At 38.7% G+C, this 21,792-nt stretch overlaps 2 protein-coding genes across 3 annotated transcripts in view; one reads left to right on the top strand and one right to left on the bottom strand.

Annotated features, from left to right (window-relative positions):
* The window catches only part of LOC139946455 (scavenger receptor cysteine-rich type 1 protein M130-like), a 21,051-nt gene extending 10,641 nt beyond the window's left edge, over window positions 1-10,410 (bottom strand). Inside the window, exons 1-12 of one of the 2 annotated variants that reach the window (XM_071944118.1) lie at window positions 10,291-10,410; window positions 8,844-9,158; window positions 8,324-8,638; window positions 7,300-7,614; window positions 6,521-6,835; window positions 5,140-5,454; window positions 4,479-4,793; window positions 3,571-3,885; window positions 2,817-3,131; window positions 1,725-2,039; window positions 1,132-1,434; window positions 191-547 (exon numbers count right to left, since the gene is read on the bottom strand). In XM_071944118.1, the coding sequence (XP_071800219.1) occupies window positions 191-547; window positions 1,132-1,434; window positions 1,725-2,039; window positions 2,817-3,131; window positions 3,571-3,885; window positions 4,479-4,793; window positions 5,140-5,454; window positions 6,521-6,835; window positions 7,300-7,614; window positions 8,324-8,638; window positions 8,844-9,158; window positions 10,291-10,345 (3,550 nt within the window). In that variant the 5' untranslated portion in view covers window positions 10,346-10,410. The remainder of the gene's footprint in view (window positions 1-190; window positions 548-1,131; window positions 1,435-1,724; window positions 2,040-2,816; window positions 3,132-3,570; window positions 3,886-4,478; window positions 4,794-5,139; window positions 5,455-6,520; window positions 6,836-7,299; window positions 7,615-8,323; window positions 8,639-8,843; window positions 9,159-10,290) is intronic. The other variant, XM_071944119.1, reaches the window with a different exon arrangement.
* Window positions 1-21,792, top strand: part of LOC139946461 (uncharacterized) — a 25,910-nt gene extending 4,118 nt beyond the window's left edge. The window contains exons 2-4 of the mRNA XM_071944126.1: window positions 17,764-18,112; window positions 18,460-18,615; window positions 19,551-21,792. Coding sequence (XP_071800227.1) covers window positions 17,782-18,112; window positions 18,460-18,615; window positions 19,551-19,825 — 762 coding nt within the window. The 5' untranslated portion in view covers window positions 17,764-17,781 and the 3' untranslated portion in view covers window positions 19,826-21,792. The remainder of the gene's footprint in view (window positions 1-17,763; window positions 18,113-18,459; window positions 18,616-19,550) is intronic.

Here is a 21,792-nt window from a genome sequence, read left to right as displayed (position 1 = left end):
CTAATAAAGAGAAATATATGAGATTATCAATAGTTGATGTAATTATAAAAGATTATAAAAATACCCTCTTGTTATTGGGTGTATAAGCTTTTTTACCGGAATTAAATAATGGGATAATAAGACCAATTTGATTCCGGTCCAAATAGGTTTAACAGAGACCCAATAAGCAGTCACCATTTTATTGATTTACCTGCATTTGTAGGTCCCTGAGTTGTTCGTGTTTTCGGTGGCAGTTTGGTTTGGATCACAGTCGAAGGACTTTTCGGTCCTTCCCCATCTCTTACTGCAGCTACACTTACAGCATACAGTGCCCCTAGCTGCAAGTTTTCAATCAGAAAGCTGTACGATGCTTGTGATGGATCTGTTACTAACACTCTGCCAGCAATCATCCAGGAGGAACCATTGTGTGGGTTAACGTAGACTATGTATGCAACAACTGGTCCGTCTCCTACATCCCCTCTACTTGTGTCCCATGCCTGCCAGGTTACTCTAGCTGACGTAGATGATATGAGGATTACCATGGGGTTGTGACTGAGCTCAGGTGGAGCTTCATTGTGATATTTTCAGAAGAAAGAAAATAAAAAATAATTAAGTACTTACATGTGTATGAAAACATAGCAACAAGTCAAAACAAATATATTTATTACGATCATATAAGCTAAAGAAGTAGTCACAGCCTATTTGCTATACCATTCGCCCAGGTAATAGTTTAAAAGCAAGAGAGTTCTTTTCTGAACTGAGAAGTCACCTGAACACCCGAACAATCTACTCCGCGGTAGTAAGAACAAACTCTACCTGGCAAGTAGATACACACACGTGTTTCTCAACCACTTTACATGTCATAAATAAAGTGATACATTTACATGCGCTAAAGAACTTCAGTTTGTGTATACTTGTGTATGTTTTGTCTGTCAAATAGGGACAAGAACAAAAGTAACATTGTTTGCGTAATTTTTTCCTATATACTGACTCTCGTACATACATTTTCAGTTAATCAAGTAGTTTGATACGCATGTATTTATTACTTATTCGCCTTTCTACAATGTGTGTTTTTTGAGTCATCCGAAAAAAATGTTATCTGTCTGAACACATTAATAGTTTAGTGACCTGTTACGTTTTTATCGCACCCACCTGAGTCACATATCACGGAAGCATCTTCTCCATGGACACAGTCGTTGACATCCCATCCCCGGAGAATACAATCTTGTAATCTTTCTTCATTTCCACTGCAACTGACACGGAGTATTTGTCCTGTTCCCTGCCCAAAGTGTGCACTCTGCCACGCTGTAGTTACTCCACTAAAGCCGAGTTGTCTGCACACTAAGTTTGCGTCTGTGATGTTCCAACCGTCATCACACACAGTGCTCCATTGACCACCATGGTACACTTCAACCCTACCTTCTGAGGGGACACGTCCACCAACAAGCCGCGCACCTATATACAAATGTTTAAATAAATGTGGTTATTTGACGAAAGGACAGTGTTTGTCTAAGAAAGATATATAATTGTTAGTAAATTGTAACCAATGTTTTATATCGTACAGTCTCGAAATTATATCTCATCACCATTTAAAGTTTAAGTCCTCAAATCGCTAATCCTGCCTGACTCTTTGCTTTCGTGGAAATGACCTTCTGTCCTTGAGGAGGTCCAACGACAGTAACCTTTGGTGCCAATTCATGAAAACATCAACATAATTTTGTTTTGCCAATCCTATAGACACTCACCTGTTTCACATGTCACCGAAGCGTCTTCTGTATGGTTACAATTAGAGACGCCCCAGCCAGTAAAAACACAATCTTGCAATCTATGCTCGTTTCCACTGCAGTTGACGTTGTCCATGAGTATTTGACCTGCTCCCTCTCCAAAGTGTGCACTCTGCCATGCAGTAGCTGCTCCAGGGAAGCCGATTTGTCTGCACACAACGTTTGCGTCTGTGATGTCCCAGTCATCATCACACACAGTGCCCCATTGGCCCTCATGTAAGACTTCAACCCTGCCTTTAGAGGTGACGTTTCCATTAACGAGCCGCACATTGATATCTGAATGTAAGATTACCAGTATTATGTTTATATGTTGTTTGAAACATCAGCCATAAAAAGTGAATGTTTGATTTTCAAGTTAAATACTGTATGGCCTCTTGCTATAGAATCCATTTGAACTTTCTTAGTAACTACCTTTCTTGAGAGTTGTAGAGTTGTTGAGAGTAGATTTTTGCTCTAGAAACCCTTAGTTTAAAGCATTTTATTTAAAAAAATTCAACACGTGCAACTACACCAGCTACTTTACGGAATTGGTAGGAATGAAAGTTCTTACTGTAACTCTTTTTTTCTGTAAATGTTTTCTCAAATGAGGTCATGTTCGTCAACGCAACAGGGCATTGTGTTTACAATCTCAAAGTTGTGCAAGCTTTTTCACTCTCTTCCCTTCTACTGACTCACACAGCAGTTAAAGCCCAAATGTTAACAGCTTTGCTATGTTGACTATGTGGTTGAACACACAAAACAAAAACACCATCTGTGAATATTTTGTCAGTTGATACCAATCCAGAATAATACCTGATGGACATCATTTTGTTTTCGATAACAACTTGGGATTTTTTAATTTGTACTGACAACTTCAAGTCCCCAGAATGGTATCCAGGCAAGTAGGGCGTGGAAGTAAGTTAGTTTCAGGCCTGTCCACATTTTGCAGTTTTACCCAACTAAGGCAAGCATTTTTGCAATGACCTAAATTTCTTTTTGGACCTAATTCTTGTAGTTGTTTGGTCGACGAGCTTTAAATAATAAACATTTTGCGACTTGTGCTGTCACACCCACCTGAATCACATGTCACGGAAGCGTCTTCGGAATGGTGACAATTGTGGGAACCCCAGCCTGGAAAACTACAACCTTGTAATGTGTCATCATTTTCACTGCAGCTGACGTCGTCCATGAGTATTAAACCTGTGCCCTGTCCGAAGTGTGCACTCTGCCACGCAGTAGCTGCCCCGGTGAGGCCGAGTTGTCTGCACACTACGTTAGCGTCTGTGATGTCCCAGTGGTCGTCACACACAGTCCCCCATTGGCCAAAATGGAAGACTTCAACCCTTCCTTCGGAGGGGACGCTTCCACCAACAAGACGCATACTGATATCTATTACATGAGAATTGACCAGTGAAATCAAAATGGAAACAAGCAGTTCTATTCAAATTAATCAATGTACGGCCTCGCGCTAATAAAGGCATTGATCATTCTTAAGACCAGTCCTCATGGTTAAGACGGCACAAACATGTTTAACCTCTCTGTTTACAACCACACTATATAAAAAAACGTTCCTCTTTTCCGAAGAAATTGTTGTTTTGTAATTTTGTAAAAAATAATGCGCAGACAACTTTAAGTCCAAATAACTGTATCATGGTTACATAACATTCTGATGTCTTCAAACTCAAGTTATACAACATTGTTGTCTTCCCACAAGTGATCTCATCCGTTTCCCGTGGTTTTTGCGCAATTTTGTGGCTTTTTGATCGTCATCCGTTAAACAACAAAAACAAGATAAGTACTGGTGATCTCTTATGCCTTTCGCACAAACCTTGCGCACACGTCACGGAAGCATCTTCTGAATGATGGCAATTGTTGGATCCCCAGCCTTGGAAGGGACAATCTTGCAATCTTTGCTCATTGGGACCGCAGTGGACGTTGTCCATGAGTATTTGACCTGCTCCCTGTCCAAAGTGTGCACTAATCCACCTAACAGTTGCTCCAGTGAAGCCCAGTTGTCTGCATACAACGTTCGCGTCTGTGATGTCCCAGTCATCATCACACACAGTGCCCCATTGACCATCATGGAGGACTTCAACTCTACCTTCAGAGTTGACACTTCCATTTACAAGCCGCACAACGAAATCTATTGTGTGATTTTACCAGAATGTATATTTAAAGATAAAAAAATTCAAGATACGTCAAATAAACAATTAGCTGACATGCAAATTTATTACTTCATTGTGTGTTGTTCAATATTTATGGCTTAAAATCTTATGCCCTTTTAATTCTGTTGAGAGCTGTATGGAGCTTCTTTTCATTCCGGTGATGACATTTAGAGCTGGTAATCCTTTTAAAAATTTATCTTGAATTTGTATTGAATTTTGTATAAGCATTGCGTAGCCACATTCAAGTCCATAAAATTATCCTGTTGTCATATGGGGGCGATCGTTGTTGGTTTGTTATACTTGATGCCTCCCCAAGAACGCATCCCATTCAGGTAAGTTAGAGGGCAATGATTTTGTTGTATATTATGTGGTTAAAGAGCTTTCCTGGGCTTTCTGGTCGATAATAACTTCACTTAATTAAGTGAATTTCACCCTATTTCGTCTACCTCAACAACCTGGCTCACATACCACAGAGGTATCTTCTAAATGCCCACAATTGTTGAAACCCCAGCCTGAGAAAAAAAAATACAAACTTGAAACAAGTCCACATGTATATGCCTATTGCACCTACCTGGTTCACATGTCACGGAAGCATCGTTTGAATGGGAACAGTTGCTGATACTCCAGCCTCTGAAAACACAATCTTGCAATCTGTCCTCATTTCCAACACAGTTGACGTCGTCCATTAGTATTTGACCTGTTCCTTGTCCAAAGTGTGCACTCTGCCACGCAGTAGTTGCTCCAGGGTAGCCAAGTTGTCTGCAGACTACGTTTGCGTCTGTGATGTCCCAGTCATCATCACACACAGTGCCCCATTGACCACTATGGAAGACTTCAACCCTACCTTCAGAGGCGACCTTTCCACCAACTATACGCACATCGGTAGCTATATGTAAAGTTACCATTTGTTTTACCAAGTTTGCTTTTAAATAACTTATACAAAGAAGTAGTTGATAATCAAATTATTTAAACTATAATCTCGTGCTGAAGATTACTTTTTCTCTTCACTTTGAGGTAATGTGTTTCTGAAAAAAAATATAATGTATCAATTTTTGTCTCCCAAAATTTAAATCTGAGGAGCATTACTGACAGTTACTCCCCTGCAAGAGATAAATTTATGACGACCCCTGTCAGAATCCTTAAAAGGCGTATCATTGATGGAATCATTGATGAAATATTTCTCAGTCAAATGATCAATCCATGATAATTTGCCCAGACCTTAACGAACCTACCTGGTTCACACGTAACAGAAGCATCGTCTGAATGAGAACAGTCATTGACACCCCAGCCACCGAAAGCACAATCTTGCAATCTTTGCTCATTTCCACCACATTTGACGTCGTCCATGAGTATTTCGCCTGCTCCTTGTCCAAAGTGTGCACTCTGCCACGCAGTAGTTGCTCCAGTGAAACCAAGTTGTTTGCATACTACGTTTGCGTCCGTGATGTCCCAGAAGTCATCACAGACAGTGCCCCATTGACCATCATGATAGACTTCAACCCTGCCTTCAGAGGTGACGCTGCCACCAATAAGTCGCACGTTGATACCTGTATTAATGTAATAAACGTGTACATTATTTTACAATTAGCAATAAAAAGAAGAAGTTGATACTTCGTGCCAAGGACGACAGTATATTCTTGACACCTTCCTTTTGTTAGTTGTCGAGGGTTTTTCAGCAGTGATCCATTTTAATACTTACTGATTAATACTTAAAGACACTGGACACTATTGGTAGTTGTCAAAGACCAGTCTTCTCACTTGGTGTATCTCAACATGTGCATAAAATAACAAACCTGTGAAAATTTGAGCTCAGTCGGTCGTCGAAGTTGCGAAATAATAATGAAAGAAAAAACCCTTGTCACAGGAATTTTTGTGCTTTCAGATGCTTGATTTCGAGACATCAAAATCTAACTCGGAGGTCTCGAAAACAAATTTGTGGAAAACAACCTCTTTCTCGAAAACTGCGCTTCTTTCAAAGGGAGCCGTTTTTCACAATGTTTTATACTATCAACAGCTGCCCATTACTCATTATCAAGTAAGGTTTTATGCTAATAATTATTTTGAGTAATTACCAACAGTGTCCACTGCCTTTAAGGAACTTCGGTCTCTGATTTTAGACTTGGTCTATTTTCTCCTCCTTGAAGTATACACCTGTTCTCGTATGTCATTGGAACGGTAAAGGCATAATGTATTTTTGGTAATTACTTAAGTTTGTTATCATAAAAACGTACTTGATAAAGAACCTTAGAGAACTGTTGAACCATAAAACATTGACAATCAACAAAAGTATACCATGCCTTTAATTAGTTTTCTTCAGTCACACATAACCACAATTAACGAAATGTTCCCCTTCACAGTGCATAATGAGGTTTAGTAATTTGTAAATTTATGTAGACAATTCAAAGTCAATATAACGGTATTGTGGTCGTGTATTATGGATGTTTTTGCTGAGTCATCTCTACATCATGATTCCTGCCGCCAAAAGTATCCCACTCAGGCAAGCAAGATGTGCAATTACCTCAATCGATGTGGTTTAGGCTGCTATGTGGCCTCTTAAAGTGCGTTAAAGAACCAAACTTAAGACCAATGACATACTAAGCCTAACATACCCACCTGGTTCACATGTCACGGAAGCATCTTCGGAATGGCGACAATTGTCGGCACCCCAGCCCCGAAAAAGACAATCTTGCAATCTGTACTCGTTTCCATAGCAGTTGACGTTGTCCATGAGTATTATACCTGTTCCTGGCCCAAAGCGTGCTAGCTGCCACGCGGTAGTTGCTCCAACATAGCCGAGTTGTCTGCACACAACAGTTGCGTCTGTGATGTCCCAATTGTCGTCACATACAGTGCCCCATTGACCATCATGGGAGACTTCAACTCTACCTTCAGAGGGGACGTTTCCATCAACAAGCCGCACTCTGGTATCTGTTATAAAATTACCAGATTTGTTGGTCTGATTGTTAGGCTCTTATAAGAACATAAGTTAAGCAGCAAGTAGATGTTATGTAAGTTGTTGTTATTGTTGTATGACCTGATGCTAAAAGTGAAACTTTCATTCTCAAAACCTTCCTTTGAACTCAATTTTGCTCTGACTTTCAACTAATTGTTTTTCCGTTCAAGGAACCACACTTAACAAAATGTATCCTTTTTCTTAAACAAATATGTTGTTAACATAATGGTAGCTATTCATAGGGTGTGATCATTTTATGTTTTCATGTCTACACTTGATGTCTGCCTACAACTGCTCCTCAAAGAGGCAGAGGCAGTGGGCATAACCTAATCCCATTTCATGTGGTTCTATCGCAGTCTTGTGAATTTTTGATCGACACGCGTTAAATAACAAAAAAGACATTAAAAGAATATTGAAATATAATGTCTGACAAACCAACCTAGTTCACATGTCACTGAAGCATCTTTCGAATGGGGACAGTCGCTAACACCCCATCCCCGGAAAACACAGTCTTGCAATCTTTCCTCGTTTCCGTCACAGTTGACGTTGTCCATGAATACTGGACCTAATCCCAGTCCAAAATGTGCATTCTGCCACGAAGTTGTTGCTCCAGTGAAGCCAAGTTGTCTGCACACAACGTCTGCGTCTGTGTTGTCCCAACCGTCACCACAGACGGTCCCCCATGTGCCATTGTGGAAGACTTCAACCCTACCTTCAGAGGGGATGCTTCCACTAACAAGCCGCACAGCACTTACTATAATGGAATGTTACCAGTTGATATGAAAGATTGTTTAAAGATCCTTTTTTTATTGAAAAAAAAGGAGTTGACAATCAAGTTAACTGGTAATAACCTTGTGCCATAGATTCCCTGAAAACTTTCAATAGCTTCATTTTGTTGAGAGCTGGATCAGATCATTTTACAGGGCTATTTTTCAAACCAATTTACTTTTACATTCATTCTCACACTATGAGAAACAACGTGATATAATATACAAGGTTTTCACGAACAGACTGAGTTAACGAAGAGGCTTCAAAGGGCCAAGAAAAGAGGCAGCACCGAGGCCGCTTTAAAAGCCGGACGGACAAATATTATAAGACTTCCAGAAATAAAGTAAGCAACAAACAACAACGCTTAATGCATGTAAAATACAATAAAATGGCGTTTTTGAAATGGAAGAAACGATATTAACGTAACTCGGCCAATTCAAAGAAAGTATCATTTTTGAAGTATACAATCTCACTAAGGAGTTGTTCCGAATTTTACTCTCTTTTTTTTTAATGAAAAATTACAAAATATTATAAGCGGAAAGTTGTCAGATATACACTTGATGCTTGCCAACCAACACACAGCGCCCAGGTTAGCTCGTGTGTATTGCACTGCATGCCTACTTTTCGTGGCTTCTGATCGAGTGCCGCATTAATATACTAAATCATTTGAGACTAGTGTGGCCACACCCACCTACCTGGTTTGCATGTCACCGAAGCATCGCTTGAATGGAAACAGTTGCTGATACCCCAGCCTCTGAAAACACAATCTTGCAATCTTTCCTCTTTTCCTGTGCAGTTGACGTCGTCCATAAGAGTTTGACCGCGTCCCTCTCCAAAGTGTGCAAGCTGCCATGCATTTGTTGCTCCATTGAAGCCGAGTTGTTTGCACACAACGTTCGCGTCTGTGATGTCCCAGTCATCATCACACACAGTGCCCCATTGACTATCATGGAGGACTTCAACCCTGCCTTCAGATGGGGTGTTTCCACCATTAAGCCGCACATCGAAATCTAAAATGTATTCAATTACAAATAGGGGGTGATAGATTGTTTAAAAATCAACGATAGAAATAAGAGTTGGCACTTTAAATTAAGAGTTGATGAAAGCTGGTGTTTTATTTTCTTTTTCTGTTTGGTCCATAGCACTACAGGCCTATATTGATATTGTGAACTCGTAGCCATAAGGAAATTAATTTGTTTAATTCTATGCACGAACCTGGTTCACATGACACCGAAGCAACTTCTCCGTGGCCACAATTGCTGACACCCCAACCCCGGAAAACACAATCTTGCAACCTCAGCTCATCTCCACTGCACATGACGTCGTCCATGAGTATTTCACCAGTTCCTAGCCCAAAGTGTGCACTCTGCCATGCATCAGTTGCTCCAGTAAAGCCGAGTTGTCTGCACACAACATTTGCGTCTGTGATGTCCCAGTAATCATCGCATACAGTACCCCATGTGCCATTATGAAATACTTCAACCCTACCTTCATAGGCGAAGCTTCCATCAACAATCCGCATGTCGAAACCTTCATAAGATTATACCAATGTATAAAAATACTGGTTTTTACACATTATGTAAAAAAAAAGCAATAGAAAGAAGTTGTTTATGCGGGTTCAATAATGTAGGTGCCATTTTCTCTGGTGACAACTTTTCGCTTAATTTAAGAATACCACATTAAAACTCGCGAATGTTAACTCACAATGAAGCTTAAACGGAGCCCATTGACCTGAGTACCAGTGTGAAGCGCATTGATACGTTAGTGCAAAATGCGCTATGTAAGAGCTAGTTACTGTTATTTCATAAAGACACCAATTAATGCAAGAAGTGATCCATCGACTGTAGTTTCATGATGGCCAAACGGTTTCAAGGATCTTACAAAAACACTCAATATCTTCTCTGAAAACGAAGATTGATTCAACGAACCTCAACCTCAACTTTGGCTTCATAAAATATGAAGATTGAATGAAACCAAAGTCAACTGTCTAAGGCCGTTACAAAACGGCGACTTCAGTTACAGCTACGGCTAGATCAGCACGTCTACCAGTGTTGATAGGCAGACGTGCGCAACCTAGTCGTATAGCTAGAAGTCGCCGTTTCGGAAAATAGGCCCTTGGCCTACCTGGATAAAATTAGTACTTTTTGCTCACTATAATTACGACGATACTAAGCTTGTCCCCCCCCCCCCCGTTTTATGCCAACCTCCTGTCGTTGAGTAACTTATGATCTTATAATGTAATTTAACACTTCAAGAGCATCGTCAGTTACCCTCTGTTGGAACTGTTTTACAATATTTATACGACGTGAAACCGAAACCCAAACTGAAGCTGCTTTGCATGGGTCACAAAAGCCATACCGCTTTGTACCTGTCATTTGTGACCTACATTATTTACACTGTTCACAATTATGCACGTGAACAATATTGTTTGCTCTTATCAACTATACAATAGTTTTGCTTCAACCTATCCCCCAAATAAAGCCAGAAAATTTGTCGATGAAGAGGTCAGATTGTATATTATTTCATCAGATATATAAATCCTAGCAGCTGTTAAAATGCGGAGATTTTCGAGACATTATCGATAGAACAAAATGCCCAAATAGTTTTCTCGTCTCACATTAAAACTACTCAAGTGTCAACACCCGTATCAAGGTGAACTTACCTGAAATACCAAAGATCTCAGATAGGATGACGATCATTATCACTGCAGAGTTCATGGCGGTAGATAAGACTTTCCTCACTGAGCCCGGAAATTAGTCTTCACACGCCTCTTCGCAGTCGCAAGTTTCCCAATTTCATCATTAACCTTTGATCAAATCACGGAGTTTCCGGGTTCATTCTATTATACACGGTTTATACACCGTACAAATAAAAGTTCACCAAAAATGTCAATGAAATCGCGTATGATAACTGTGTACTACTTGCACGTGACGTTGTGTTATTTTGTTATGTAAAATGAGTTTCAGTAAAATCACCGACGCATGACCAGCGAATACAAGTGAGAATACACTTTCCCCAGAACCATAACGAAAGCATTTGACAAAACAGAAGTCATTGTGTGTTCAACGATTGAGTGTAGAGAGGCCTTTTCATTGTCATTATCAAATCAATGACAACTATATTTATTTATTGTTGAGTCGTTCCGGCACAGAATAATGTGTTTTAGCAAGTGACTGATAGGGTAACCCGTAGATATGAAATAGTGAAGATGATAAAGAAGTGTCAGTTAGAGATGGAAGAAAATACCCGACTAATCAGGCAGGAACTCGGCGCCTTAACTTTTATGTACGGCTGTATAATAGGTATACCCAAAGCTGTGGACAACAAAAGTCTAAATTGGTTCCTTGATACTAAATTGGATTCACTTGGTGGAAATAAACATAAGACGAAGAGCCCAATCTTTGATGAATATAATGAAAAAAGGTTGTTCCATGTAGACTCTGACCCCTAAATTAAAACAGGCTATTGTGGACTACTGGGGAGATCTTACGTTCATTGCTAAAAATATCTCTCTGTTGAACGTTGAATTACTGCACAATCTCCACATACAAACTATCGGGATGTACACGTGCAGGTGACTGAGCAGCCATGATTTACATGACATGTGTCCCCCGATGATGTTAAAAGCATTGTCCCAATTAACTCTCCTTCAGGCTGTTTAACCAAAGCCTCATTAAAAAATTATCAATTTAGACTAAATGTATGTGTCTCTTTGGGGGATGATAAATCGGCAAGACTTGAAATGTGGTTTAAAAAGTGCAAGGGTCATTATGCGAATTATGCAAACTATGATGATTTTATTTCTAACATGGCCTTTTATGGTGTGGCCGTTATAACAATGGCTATATTTACTCTATATACTCGTCATAATGAAGGCAATTACACCACTATCGTTGTTGTTCTAATTACTGCAAACACAGCACATGTTGGTGCAAGGAACGCAAACAACGACTGAATCGTGTGTCATCAAGCAAAATATTGTATTATTCATGGAAGCATAAAATTAGCTGTCGCAAATTGCTTACCATCCAAAATGCCATGAGGGTATAATATGCAAAAGCAAATTAGGCCTCACATTTCTACAATAACAACAATTCTAATACAAAATGGACATAGGCTTACGCTATTAGTGGACTGGACATCCATGGTTTAGTGCTCGGTTGTCATGACAGCACAACACAGAGTATATACGTGTACATACGTATAATATAATGTATCCTACGTTAACAGTGTATACTGGTATACAATTTTCTGCGTGTTGTGTAGTCTTGTTTGCAATACGCTGTTTCTCCTTTTATCACTCGACTATCGCGGTTTCTGCTATTGAGACTAAAACACACGAACTATCGCACGATAGAGGGTGCTATTAGGAAATCGGCGAACTAATTGGGCTGATATGCAGCGTCAGGCGCTACAAAAATATCGTATCTCAAAACCGGTGAAATGGGAGACTTTTGGGACGCTTGGTGGCAGCAGACTTACCAGGTAAAATCCATTGTTCTCCGTAATGTGCTCGTGCTCAGAACCACGTAAACAATGGAAATTTACCTGGTAAGTCTGCTGCCACCTAGTGTTCAAAAGTCCCCCATTATTGTACAGTGTAATATGTATATTTTACTGATGCATTTTTTTCTTCGTTTTGGTATGTTATTCATTCACAGTTTCACAATCGGATGTTTTTTCACTGGATTATTCTAACGATTTTTGTCGTTTTTAAGCATGTGCACAACATTGGTAATATACCTTATGCATTGACGTCATCCAGCGGCCATCTTAGTGGAAAAACGGTGACGAAACAATCGAAACGCACAGATTTGTACGCGCGGCGCACAGGATTGGCCAGTGAACAACCTCCTTTTGACCTCTATAGGTGAGGGCGCCTTACTGAAATGACATCATGTGCATACGGTCAATTGGTAGATGCCAGTAAGGGTCGAAGGTTAGAGACTTGACTGAACATGACCAGGTAGAAATATTACATTTCCGTTAAAGAACTCGGCATTAATTCTTTTTACGCATTGAGTTTCAGGTTTTGCTAAGATAACTGATCCTAGACTCGGCCTCTATTTCAATGCAATTGTTTTGAACGAAAATCATATCCAGAGAAGGGACTTGACTTCGTCAAAAGGGTTAACACTTAAACTGATTTATGCAACAACAAAATGTGACGGAGTAATTAACTATATATATAAAAAAAAAACACTCATCAACGGAAAACACTTAAACGACAAATAGAAAACCACCCGAAACCTCGGCAGAAAACAAATCGGGAAAAAAAACCAAAAAAAAAAACAGTTATATGCCAAGTTCGTAACTTGGAAGATTGTTGGCTAGGAAATTAAAGTTATATGTCTACTCCGTATCGTTACCATAAGTTGATTCCAGCACACCTGGACTTACACCTGGACTTAAACTTACTGTTAGTTTTATAATTATAGGGATCCCCTGCCAGGCAAATTTCACTGTCAAATTACTTAATTCTCAAACAAAGACGTCGATATAATCAAGCGGAAGCCTTGCCAGAACGGTGCCCATATTAAAGAACTCAGTTATGAACAACCTATTGATTTTCGATTTGTCTGAAGTCAACGTGAGCTGTAAGCCTTGTGTTGTAAAATGAACAACCAGCTTAAGGCTCTTCTTTACAAACACAAGGTTCATTTTCTTAAAGGCAGTGGACACTATTGGTAATTACTCAAAAACGTTTTTTAGCATGAAACCTCACTTAGTAACGCAATGGAGAGCTGTTGATAGTATAAAACAATGTGAGAAATGGCTCCCTCTGAAGTAACGTAGTTTTCAAGAAAGAAGTTATTTTCCACGAATTTGATTTCGAAACCTCAGAATTAGATTTTGAGGTCTCGAAATCAAGCATCTGAAAGCACACAACTTTGTGTGACATCGTGTTTTTCTTTCATTATCTAGCAATCTTGACGACCAATTTGAGCTCAAATTTTCACAGGTTTGTTATTTTATGCATATGTTGAGATACAACGAGCGAGAAAACTGGTCTTTGACAATTACAAATAGTGTCCAGTGTCTTTAACATAGACCTGATGCACATGACGTCATTTGAGTAAGGCGCCCTAAAAATAGAAGTCAAAAGGAGGTTGTTTATTGGCTAGTGTGTTTGTCGTTGCTTCATCATCGATTTACCCCTGAATGGCGGATGTATGACGTTAATGGATAATAAGGTTTATCATAATATCCATAGTTGTAGGACTACACAATTGAAGAAGTCAAATAACGTTTAACAATCCCTCAATTTAAAAAAAACCAAACATAAATCTTGTACTGTTGTTAAAGGCAGTGGACACTATTGGTAATTGTCAAAGACTAGCCGTCACAGTTGGTGTATTTCAACATATGCATAAAATAACAAACATGTGAAAATTTGAGCTCAATCGGTCATCAAACTTGCGAAATAATAATGAAAGAAGAAAACACCCTTGTCACACGAAGTTCTGTGCGTTTAGATGGTTGATTTCGAGACCTCAAGTTCTCAACTTGAGGTCTCGAAATCAAATTCGTGGAAATTTAGTTCTTTCTCCAAAACTATGGCACTTCAGAGGGAGCTGTTCTCACAATGTTTTATACCACCAACCTCTCCCCATTACTTGTCACCAAGAAAGGTTTTATGCTCATAATTATTTTGAGTAATTACCAATAGTGTCCACTGCCTTTAATGGATAGGCTTTATTAAAGTCCGGGGATATATTATTTTTTAAGTTCACAATTAGCCTATACTTGTTTTTAATTAGGACAAGGTCTTTTTACCGTCAAACTACTCCTTTTATCTACGACTAACCAACCACTGGAAACTAACAAATCAATCGTTTGGAAGTTGGTTTAATTTATCGTTTTGCTATATATATTAGGGCGCTTCGATGGTAAACTTCCCTGAATCAAAAATAAAGATTCGTTTGTTTGTTTGTTATGGGGTTTGTATGTTAAAAAAAAGTAACGTAAGTTCAGTTCACACAGTCAAAATACTGATATGCCAACGCAAAATATGAACAGCATTGATTTGTAGCTATGTTTTTAGTTTAAAAGGCACTGGACACTTTTGGTAGTTGTCAAAGACCAGCATTCTCACATGGTGTATCCCAACAAATGCATGAAATAACAAACTTGTCAAAACTTGGGCTCAATTTGTCATCGAAGTTGCAAGAGAATAATGAAAGAAAAACACCCTTTTTTCGCCAATTTGTGTGCTTTCAGTTGCGTTTCTCCCAATGTTTTATCAACAGCTCTACTCCATTGCTCGTTACCAAGTAAGTTTTTATGCTAACAATTTTGTTGAGATAGTGTCCATGCCTTTAAAAGAAATAAGAGTTACCCTCCCTTGCTCGGTTTTTTTTTTTAAACCTTTAGTCGGCTCGTCGATTTTATTTCTGCGCTACAGGAAATACGAAGACCAATCTGATTATTTTTACGTATGGGCTTACCCTTCCATTGAAATATGAAGGCCGACTCGGCTAAGAAAATGGACGTGACATTTTAACTAACCGCGAAATAAATCTTAGCTCAAAGTTGCGATTAATTATCTTGTTGCTATATTTAGATGTAGCCTAGCTATATAAAACCAGACACTCGAAGCAATCAAACAATAAAGTCCTGAAGCCCTGCGTTCAATCTCTTCACCATAAACAGCTCCACCTGTTAACACTTGTTTGACGTGACTGAAATTTCGTAAAGGTAAGCAACAAAAAGTTGATTGGTAATGATCGAGTCTTTTCCTCTTCATTTTATCAGAAAGTCGGACACTATAACTTTTTTCGTGATTTCGTGTAACTACTAGTTTTTGTACCCTTTTGGGACATGATTTTCTAAACCGAAATTTGATTTCGCTGATGAAGAAGAACATAGTTACTCTTTGAGTATAAACAAAGACACCTGACACTATTGGTAATTGTCAAAAATCAATCTTCTCACTTGGTGTATCTCAACATATTAATTATTATGCATAAAATAACAAACCTGTGAAAATTTGAGCTCAAATTGGTCGTCGAAGTTGCGAGATAATAATGAAAGAAAAAACACCATTGTCACACGAAGTTGTGTGCTTTCAGATGCTTGATTTCGAGACCTCAAAATCTAAATCTGACATCTCGAAACCAAATTCGTGGAAAATTGCTTCTTTCTCGAAAACTACGTTACTTCAGAGGGAGCCGTTTCTAACAATGTTTTATTCTATCAACAGCTCGCCATTACTCGTTACCAAGTAAGGTTTTTTTTGCTTACAATTATTTTTTAATATTAGTATCCACTGCCTTTAAACCAATGCAAAAGTATTGGCCGTTTTTCTGAGATTGTTTCCCATTTTGTGGGGCTGGGGGACATGTTTCTAGCGTTTTGGGTCTGAACTCCAGTATCCTGATTTTATTTTAGGAGGGGACATCATTGTGTCTCAATCTCTCACCAGACAATACTTTAAGAGTTTGAAAAAGCAAGACAAATACCATAATTATCAATTTTTTAGTAGAAACAAGTGGCGTGAAGTGCAAACGCATTATTTGGTTTGGGGATATTTCTTATATTCATAAATACCTCATAAACAGTTTCGCTATTCATGTTGGTGGAAAGCGCGTCACGTGGGCGTGTATAAACCTTTGTTTATGACCAGGGGCCAATTTCATAGAGCTGCTTAAAGGAACACGTTGCCTTGGATCGGTCGAGTTGGTCTTCCAAAAGCGTTTTGTAACCGTTTGTTATAAAATCGATATGGTTAGAAAGATGTTGTTAAAGTAGAATACAATGATCTACACATATATGCCTCGAAATTGCGTGTTTTTCGTTTTACCTCGTCCACAAACACGGTCGGCCATTTATGGGAATCAAATTTTGACTCCCATAAATGGCCGATCGGGTTAGTTCGCAGAGTAAAATGAAAACCGTGCAATTTTGAGTGATACTAATGTGTGGATCATTATATTCTACTTTTAAAACATTTTTCTAACTATATGCACTTCATAACAAACGGTTTCAAACGCTTTTCATAGACCAACTCGTCCGATCCGAGGCAACGTGTTCCTTTAAGCAAAAAAATTGCTTAAGCACGAAAATAGCTCGCTTATTTTACACATGTACTGGCCAAAATTTCATGCCATATGCATTGCTTGTGACTGGTATTTAGCTGTTGTTTACTAATAACAATTGAGTGGAGTTTTGGCCGGTAAATTTTACTAGGCAAGGATTTTTTGCTTAAGCAAAATTTTGTGCTTAAGCAGCTCTATGAAATTGGGCCCAGTAAAAAGTGTTGAAACACGGGCATGACACGCGAGCTTGCACCTGTGCTTATAAGACAGTTTCTTCATTCCTGTTGGTCGAGAGCAACGGCCGGGACAGTTGTGCCACATCACGCGTTACGCGCGACGCGCACAGCATTCCAAGGAGTTGTTTACCCGAGGGCCACACCATTTCATAGCTGGAGGGATGTTGTATTGAAAGAAATCATTGAAAATTATAATTTTTGCATTTATTTTACTTGTTGACCAAAAAGTGTTGATGTTTTTGACCGAAAAGGTATTTATGAATGGGAATCAAAGTGTGTTGAATCGGTTTTCAACTAGAGGTTTAAACCCCCCGAGGCCTGGTTCTTGAAATTTTTCAAGAGCCAGGCTAGGCCTCGTTGGGTTTAAACCACTAGTTGAAAACCTCTTCACCACACATTGATTCCCTTATTTACGGCTTAACATAGTGGTATGTTTCCTTTGTTTACTATGTGAAAGGGACGCGTTGCCTGGGCAACCTTTATTGTAATAAAATGCCTATGGCTAAAAAGATATTTTAAAAGTAAAATATAATGATCCACACAATATGCCTCGCAATTACGTGGTTTTCCTTTTATTTTGCGAACTAAGACGGTCGGCCATAAGAGTCAAAAATTGGAGTTACAATGGCGCGCCGTGTTGGTTAACAACATACAAGACAATCGTGCAATTTCGAGGCATTTTTGTGTAGATGATTTTATTTTATTTTTTGAAACATCTTTCCAACCATGCTTTTAATTATAACAAACGGTTTTTAAACGCTACTCATAGACCAACTCCCTCGATCCAAGGCAACGTATCCGTTTAACTTTCAGGATTTTGTAAACAAAGCTACAATTTAGTTCGCGTGTCTTTCATTGCAGATTTAAAACAAACACAAGATGGTAGTTATTGTTTGTCTGTTGGCGTTACTAAGTGCTACGGTTGTTGCTTCTTCATGTCCATCAAATACGAGTCAACAACGTGTAGTTGGAACGCACCAGTTTTACCCAGTCGAAAATCACATCTTGAGCGGTGCGGCTTACAGCAACAAGGCGGCTCGCTCCTACTTGACGTGTGCAATTTTCTGTTTGCAAGACGGCTTCTGCAAGTCGTTTAATTTCTGCACGGGCAGCAAGTTATGCAGTCTCAACTCGGCAGCACATTCTATGGATGCACTCCCACTAAAACCATCTGATGGATGTTTCTACTTTGACGAAACAATGCAAGAAGGTAAAACATTTTGTATACAGGCATGTTATTGAACCGAACTAACCTTAGCGTTGCTAGGTAATATTCAAATGCACAATACGTTCCGCATGCCGAACCCTGATTAAAATTTGCGATAACGAGGTCAGCCTTTCGAATCACAGTTCCATTTTTGATAAACCACATTAAAGTTAAACAATTAAAACTGTAGTTGGCCATTTGCATAAAGATTGAAACGTGACGAAAGTCGAAGCTTTATACGATCATTTTTTCGGATTTGTATTTCAAATCGGTTGTGTTTTATTTGAATGTTTCTTTGTGAAGGAATACTTCTGAAAGTAGCTTATAAGTACTTCATTTCTTTGTAACAGTTGGCAGCAATGCTCCATGTGCAACATACAGGAAAGCAGCAGGTAGCACAACTGCTATCTATGACGGTCAATTCCCAGAGCGAATTCATCTCTCTATTTTAACCGATGGCATGGTACGCGTGACTGCCAGCCATACGGGTGGAAATCAATACATTGGTGAGTTTCTTCATGCTATCGGTTTCAGGTCAGATTGTTGTTTGGCGGGGAGCGAGATTGTCAATTATATTTATATCACTTGTCAGGAAATAATTGGGGAAAAACGTTTTGGTATTACAAAATATACATTTTAGGCCGAGTCACCCTACAGCGATAAAGAAAACGATAACGGTCACTACGCAAAGAGAAAGCATTCTATTGGTTGAATTGCTTTACGCAGAACACGCACACGCTCATCAAATCAATGTAATGCGTTCTCTTTGCGTCGTGGGCCAATTTCATAGGGCTGCTTAAGCAAAAAAAAATGCTTAAGCATGAAAATAGCTCGCTTATTTTACACATGTACTGGTTCAAAATTTCATGCCATACATATTGCTTGTAACTGGTATTTAGCTGTTGTTTAGTTAGGATAACAATTGAGTGGAGTATTGGCCGGTATTCTGGTTTTACTAAGCAAGGAATTTTTTGCTTAAGCAAAATTTTGTGCTTAAGCAGCTCTATGAAACTGGGCCGTGATCGCTATCGTTTTTGTTATCGCTGCAGTGAGTGTGACTCGGCCTTTAGATGGCACTATGTTAAGACCGAGTTACACTGCAGCGATAACGAAAACGATACAATCACGACGCCAAGAGAACGCATTGTATTGGTTGAATTCATAAAGACATAGCTCTATTGTCTATTGGTTAAATTGCTCCACGCAGAATACGCACACGCTCATTCAACCAATAGAATGCGTTCTCTTTGCGTTGTTATCGTGATCGTTCTCATTATCGCTGCAGTGGGACCGGGCCTTTAAGCCGGATACATTCAAAGATCTCATCCTGGTTTTGTAATAGACGGTGGGGGACGTATACTTATGTATTGTTGCCTTATGTGTCATGGTAACATATTTTGTATACATAAAGCCATTCCCATTGTTATTCTTTTTTTTTTAGAGTTTCAAACCTCACCGGACGAAACCCGTATCTGGGACCGGCCTTCAAAATATGACGACAGATTAAAGCTCAACGAAGGCATCAACTTGGATGGATCGTCTCGCTACTGGATAGCTTTCAATAACAGCCAGATATCAGTCGGCACGTATGGCACTGAAGATCCACTGATGATGTTCACGAGTAACGATACTTCTCCTGAAGAAACTTTGCAGTACACTCGAATCAGTGTATACAATTATGCAAATTCTACTTGGAATTTGTATGGAATATGCTGAAAATCAAACTTCAGAGGAGCGACTTAATTGACTTAACAAAATAGGGCTGAATTGGTACTAAACTTCAATCTGGTTACATTTTGAAGAATTATGTGAAATAAACATGCACACATAATCGTATTACTTCATGCTTTTTAATCTGAACATTAGACAGTTATGGTGGAAGTTGTGACATGTTCATTCGCATCGATTAATATCCTTCGTTTGCTTGCTGGATGTGTATTTTGATCTTCTCTGAATATTAGTTATGAGGTAGCTTAAATTATTAATATTATTAGTATCATTTATGCACTGTACACGTTTGGTAATTGTCAAAGATCCATATTTTCAATTAGTGTATCCCAACATTTGTATAAAATAAAAAATCTTTAACATTTTTTACTCAATTGGTCATCGAAGCTGCAAGATAGTAATGTAAGAAAAAACACCCTTGTTGCATTAAATGTGTGTGCTTTCAGATACTTGAAGTCTTTCTTAGATCCAAATACTTTACATGAGATGACACCTTTTTTCTCAGAAATTACTTCTGATGGAGGAGTTTCTCACAATTATCAACAGCTCTCCGTAGTTCGTTACTAAGTTTGTTTTCATGCTAATGTATATTTTGAGTAATTTCCAAACGTGTAATATATAACTAAATTTATCTCATAAATGCCAACCTTCTTGCACAGCTGTTTTTTCTCGATAATACACGTTTTTTTAAGACAGTGGACACTATTATTGTCAAAGACTAGTCTTCACAGTTTGTGTATTTCAACATATGCATAAAATAACAAACCTGTGAGAATTTGAGCTCAATCGGTCGTCGAAGTTGCGAGATATTAATGAAAGAAAAAATACCCGTGTCACACCATGGTCACACCGTTTCTACCTTCATGGTCACACAAAGTGGTGTGCTTTCAGATGCTTGATTTCGAGAACTCAAATTCTAAATCTGAGGTCTCGAAACCAAATTCGTGGAAAATTACTTCTTTCTCGAAAACTACGTCACTTCAGAGGGGGCTGTTTCTCACAATGTTTTATACTATCATCCCTCCCCATTACTCGTAATCAAGAAAGGTTTTATGATAATAATTATTTTGAGTAATTACCAATATAGTCCAATGCCTTTAAAGAGTTACTTTGTTCTGACTGCAAAATATGGCTTGAAGTTTTTTTTGGTTTTTTTTCTCTGCATGAAGGGTGCATGTCGTGTTAAAGGGGCACACCGGCTCATCGTTTACGCAATTTATAGGTGTAGAATCATAAATAATAATAATAAGCATTTATAAAGCGCCATCTATTTAGAGAACTAATCAGAGGCGCTGGAGAGGAAAATAAACCGAAACAAAGAAGTTTATACAAAGAAAAGGATCAAAAGAGTGTCTAATTAAAGTGACTTAGTAAACAAATAGGTTTTTAGTTGCAATTTAAATGACTTGTGTCTAGGGAAGAAGCTGTGCGAATGGCATAATCATTGTACATACAAAAGGGTGTAATTTGAAATACCCTAACTTTTTGCCAACACTTGTCAACAATTTTTTCCTTGTGTTAGATATTTTACAATGTACAAGCCTGTTTTGAAAAAAGGTGTATCTAAAAACACTCTGTATCATTTTCCCTTAAAGACACTGATGGACACTATTGATAATTGTCAAAGACTAGTATTAGTACTTGATGTATCTCAACATAGGCATGAAATAGAAAACCTGTGAACATTTGGACTCCGTTGGCCGTACAGAATACTGGAAGAAAAAACACCCTTGTTGCACAACTTGTTGTGATTTCAGATGCCTCGAATTCGAGACCTCGGCTGAGGTCTCGAAATCAGATCAAATATTTCAGTGAGAAATTACTTCTCGAGGGATCCTCGAGGGATACTATCAAGAGCTCTCCATTCCTCGTTACCAAATAAGTTATTGTGCCAACAACTATTTTGAGTAATTACCAATAGTGTCCAGTGCCTTTCAGAAATAACGCAAAAACTA

This window comes from Asterias amurensis, chromosome 13 (genome assembly GCF_032118995.1).
Source record: "Asterias amurensis chromosome 13, ASM3211899v1".
NCBI classification, from domain to species: domain Eukaryota; kingdom Metazoa; phylum Echinodermata; class Asteroidea; order Forcipulatida; family Asteriidae; genus Asterias; species Asterias amurensis.
Note: the sequence above shows the minus strand (reverse complement) of the source record. Positions and strands in the feature narration are given on the sequence as shown.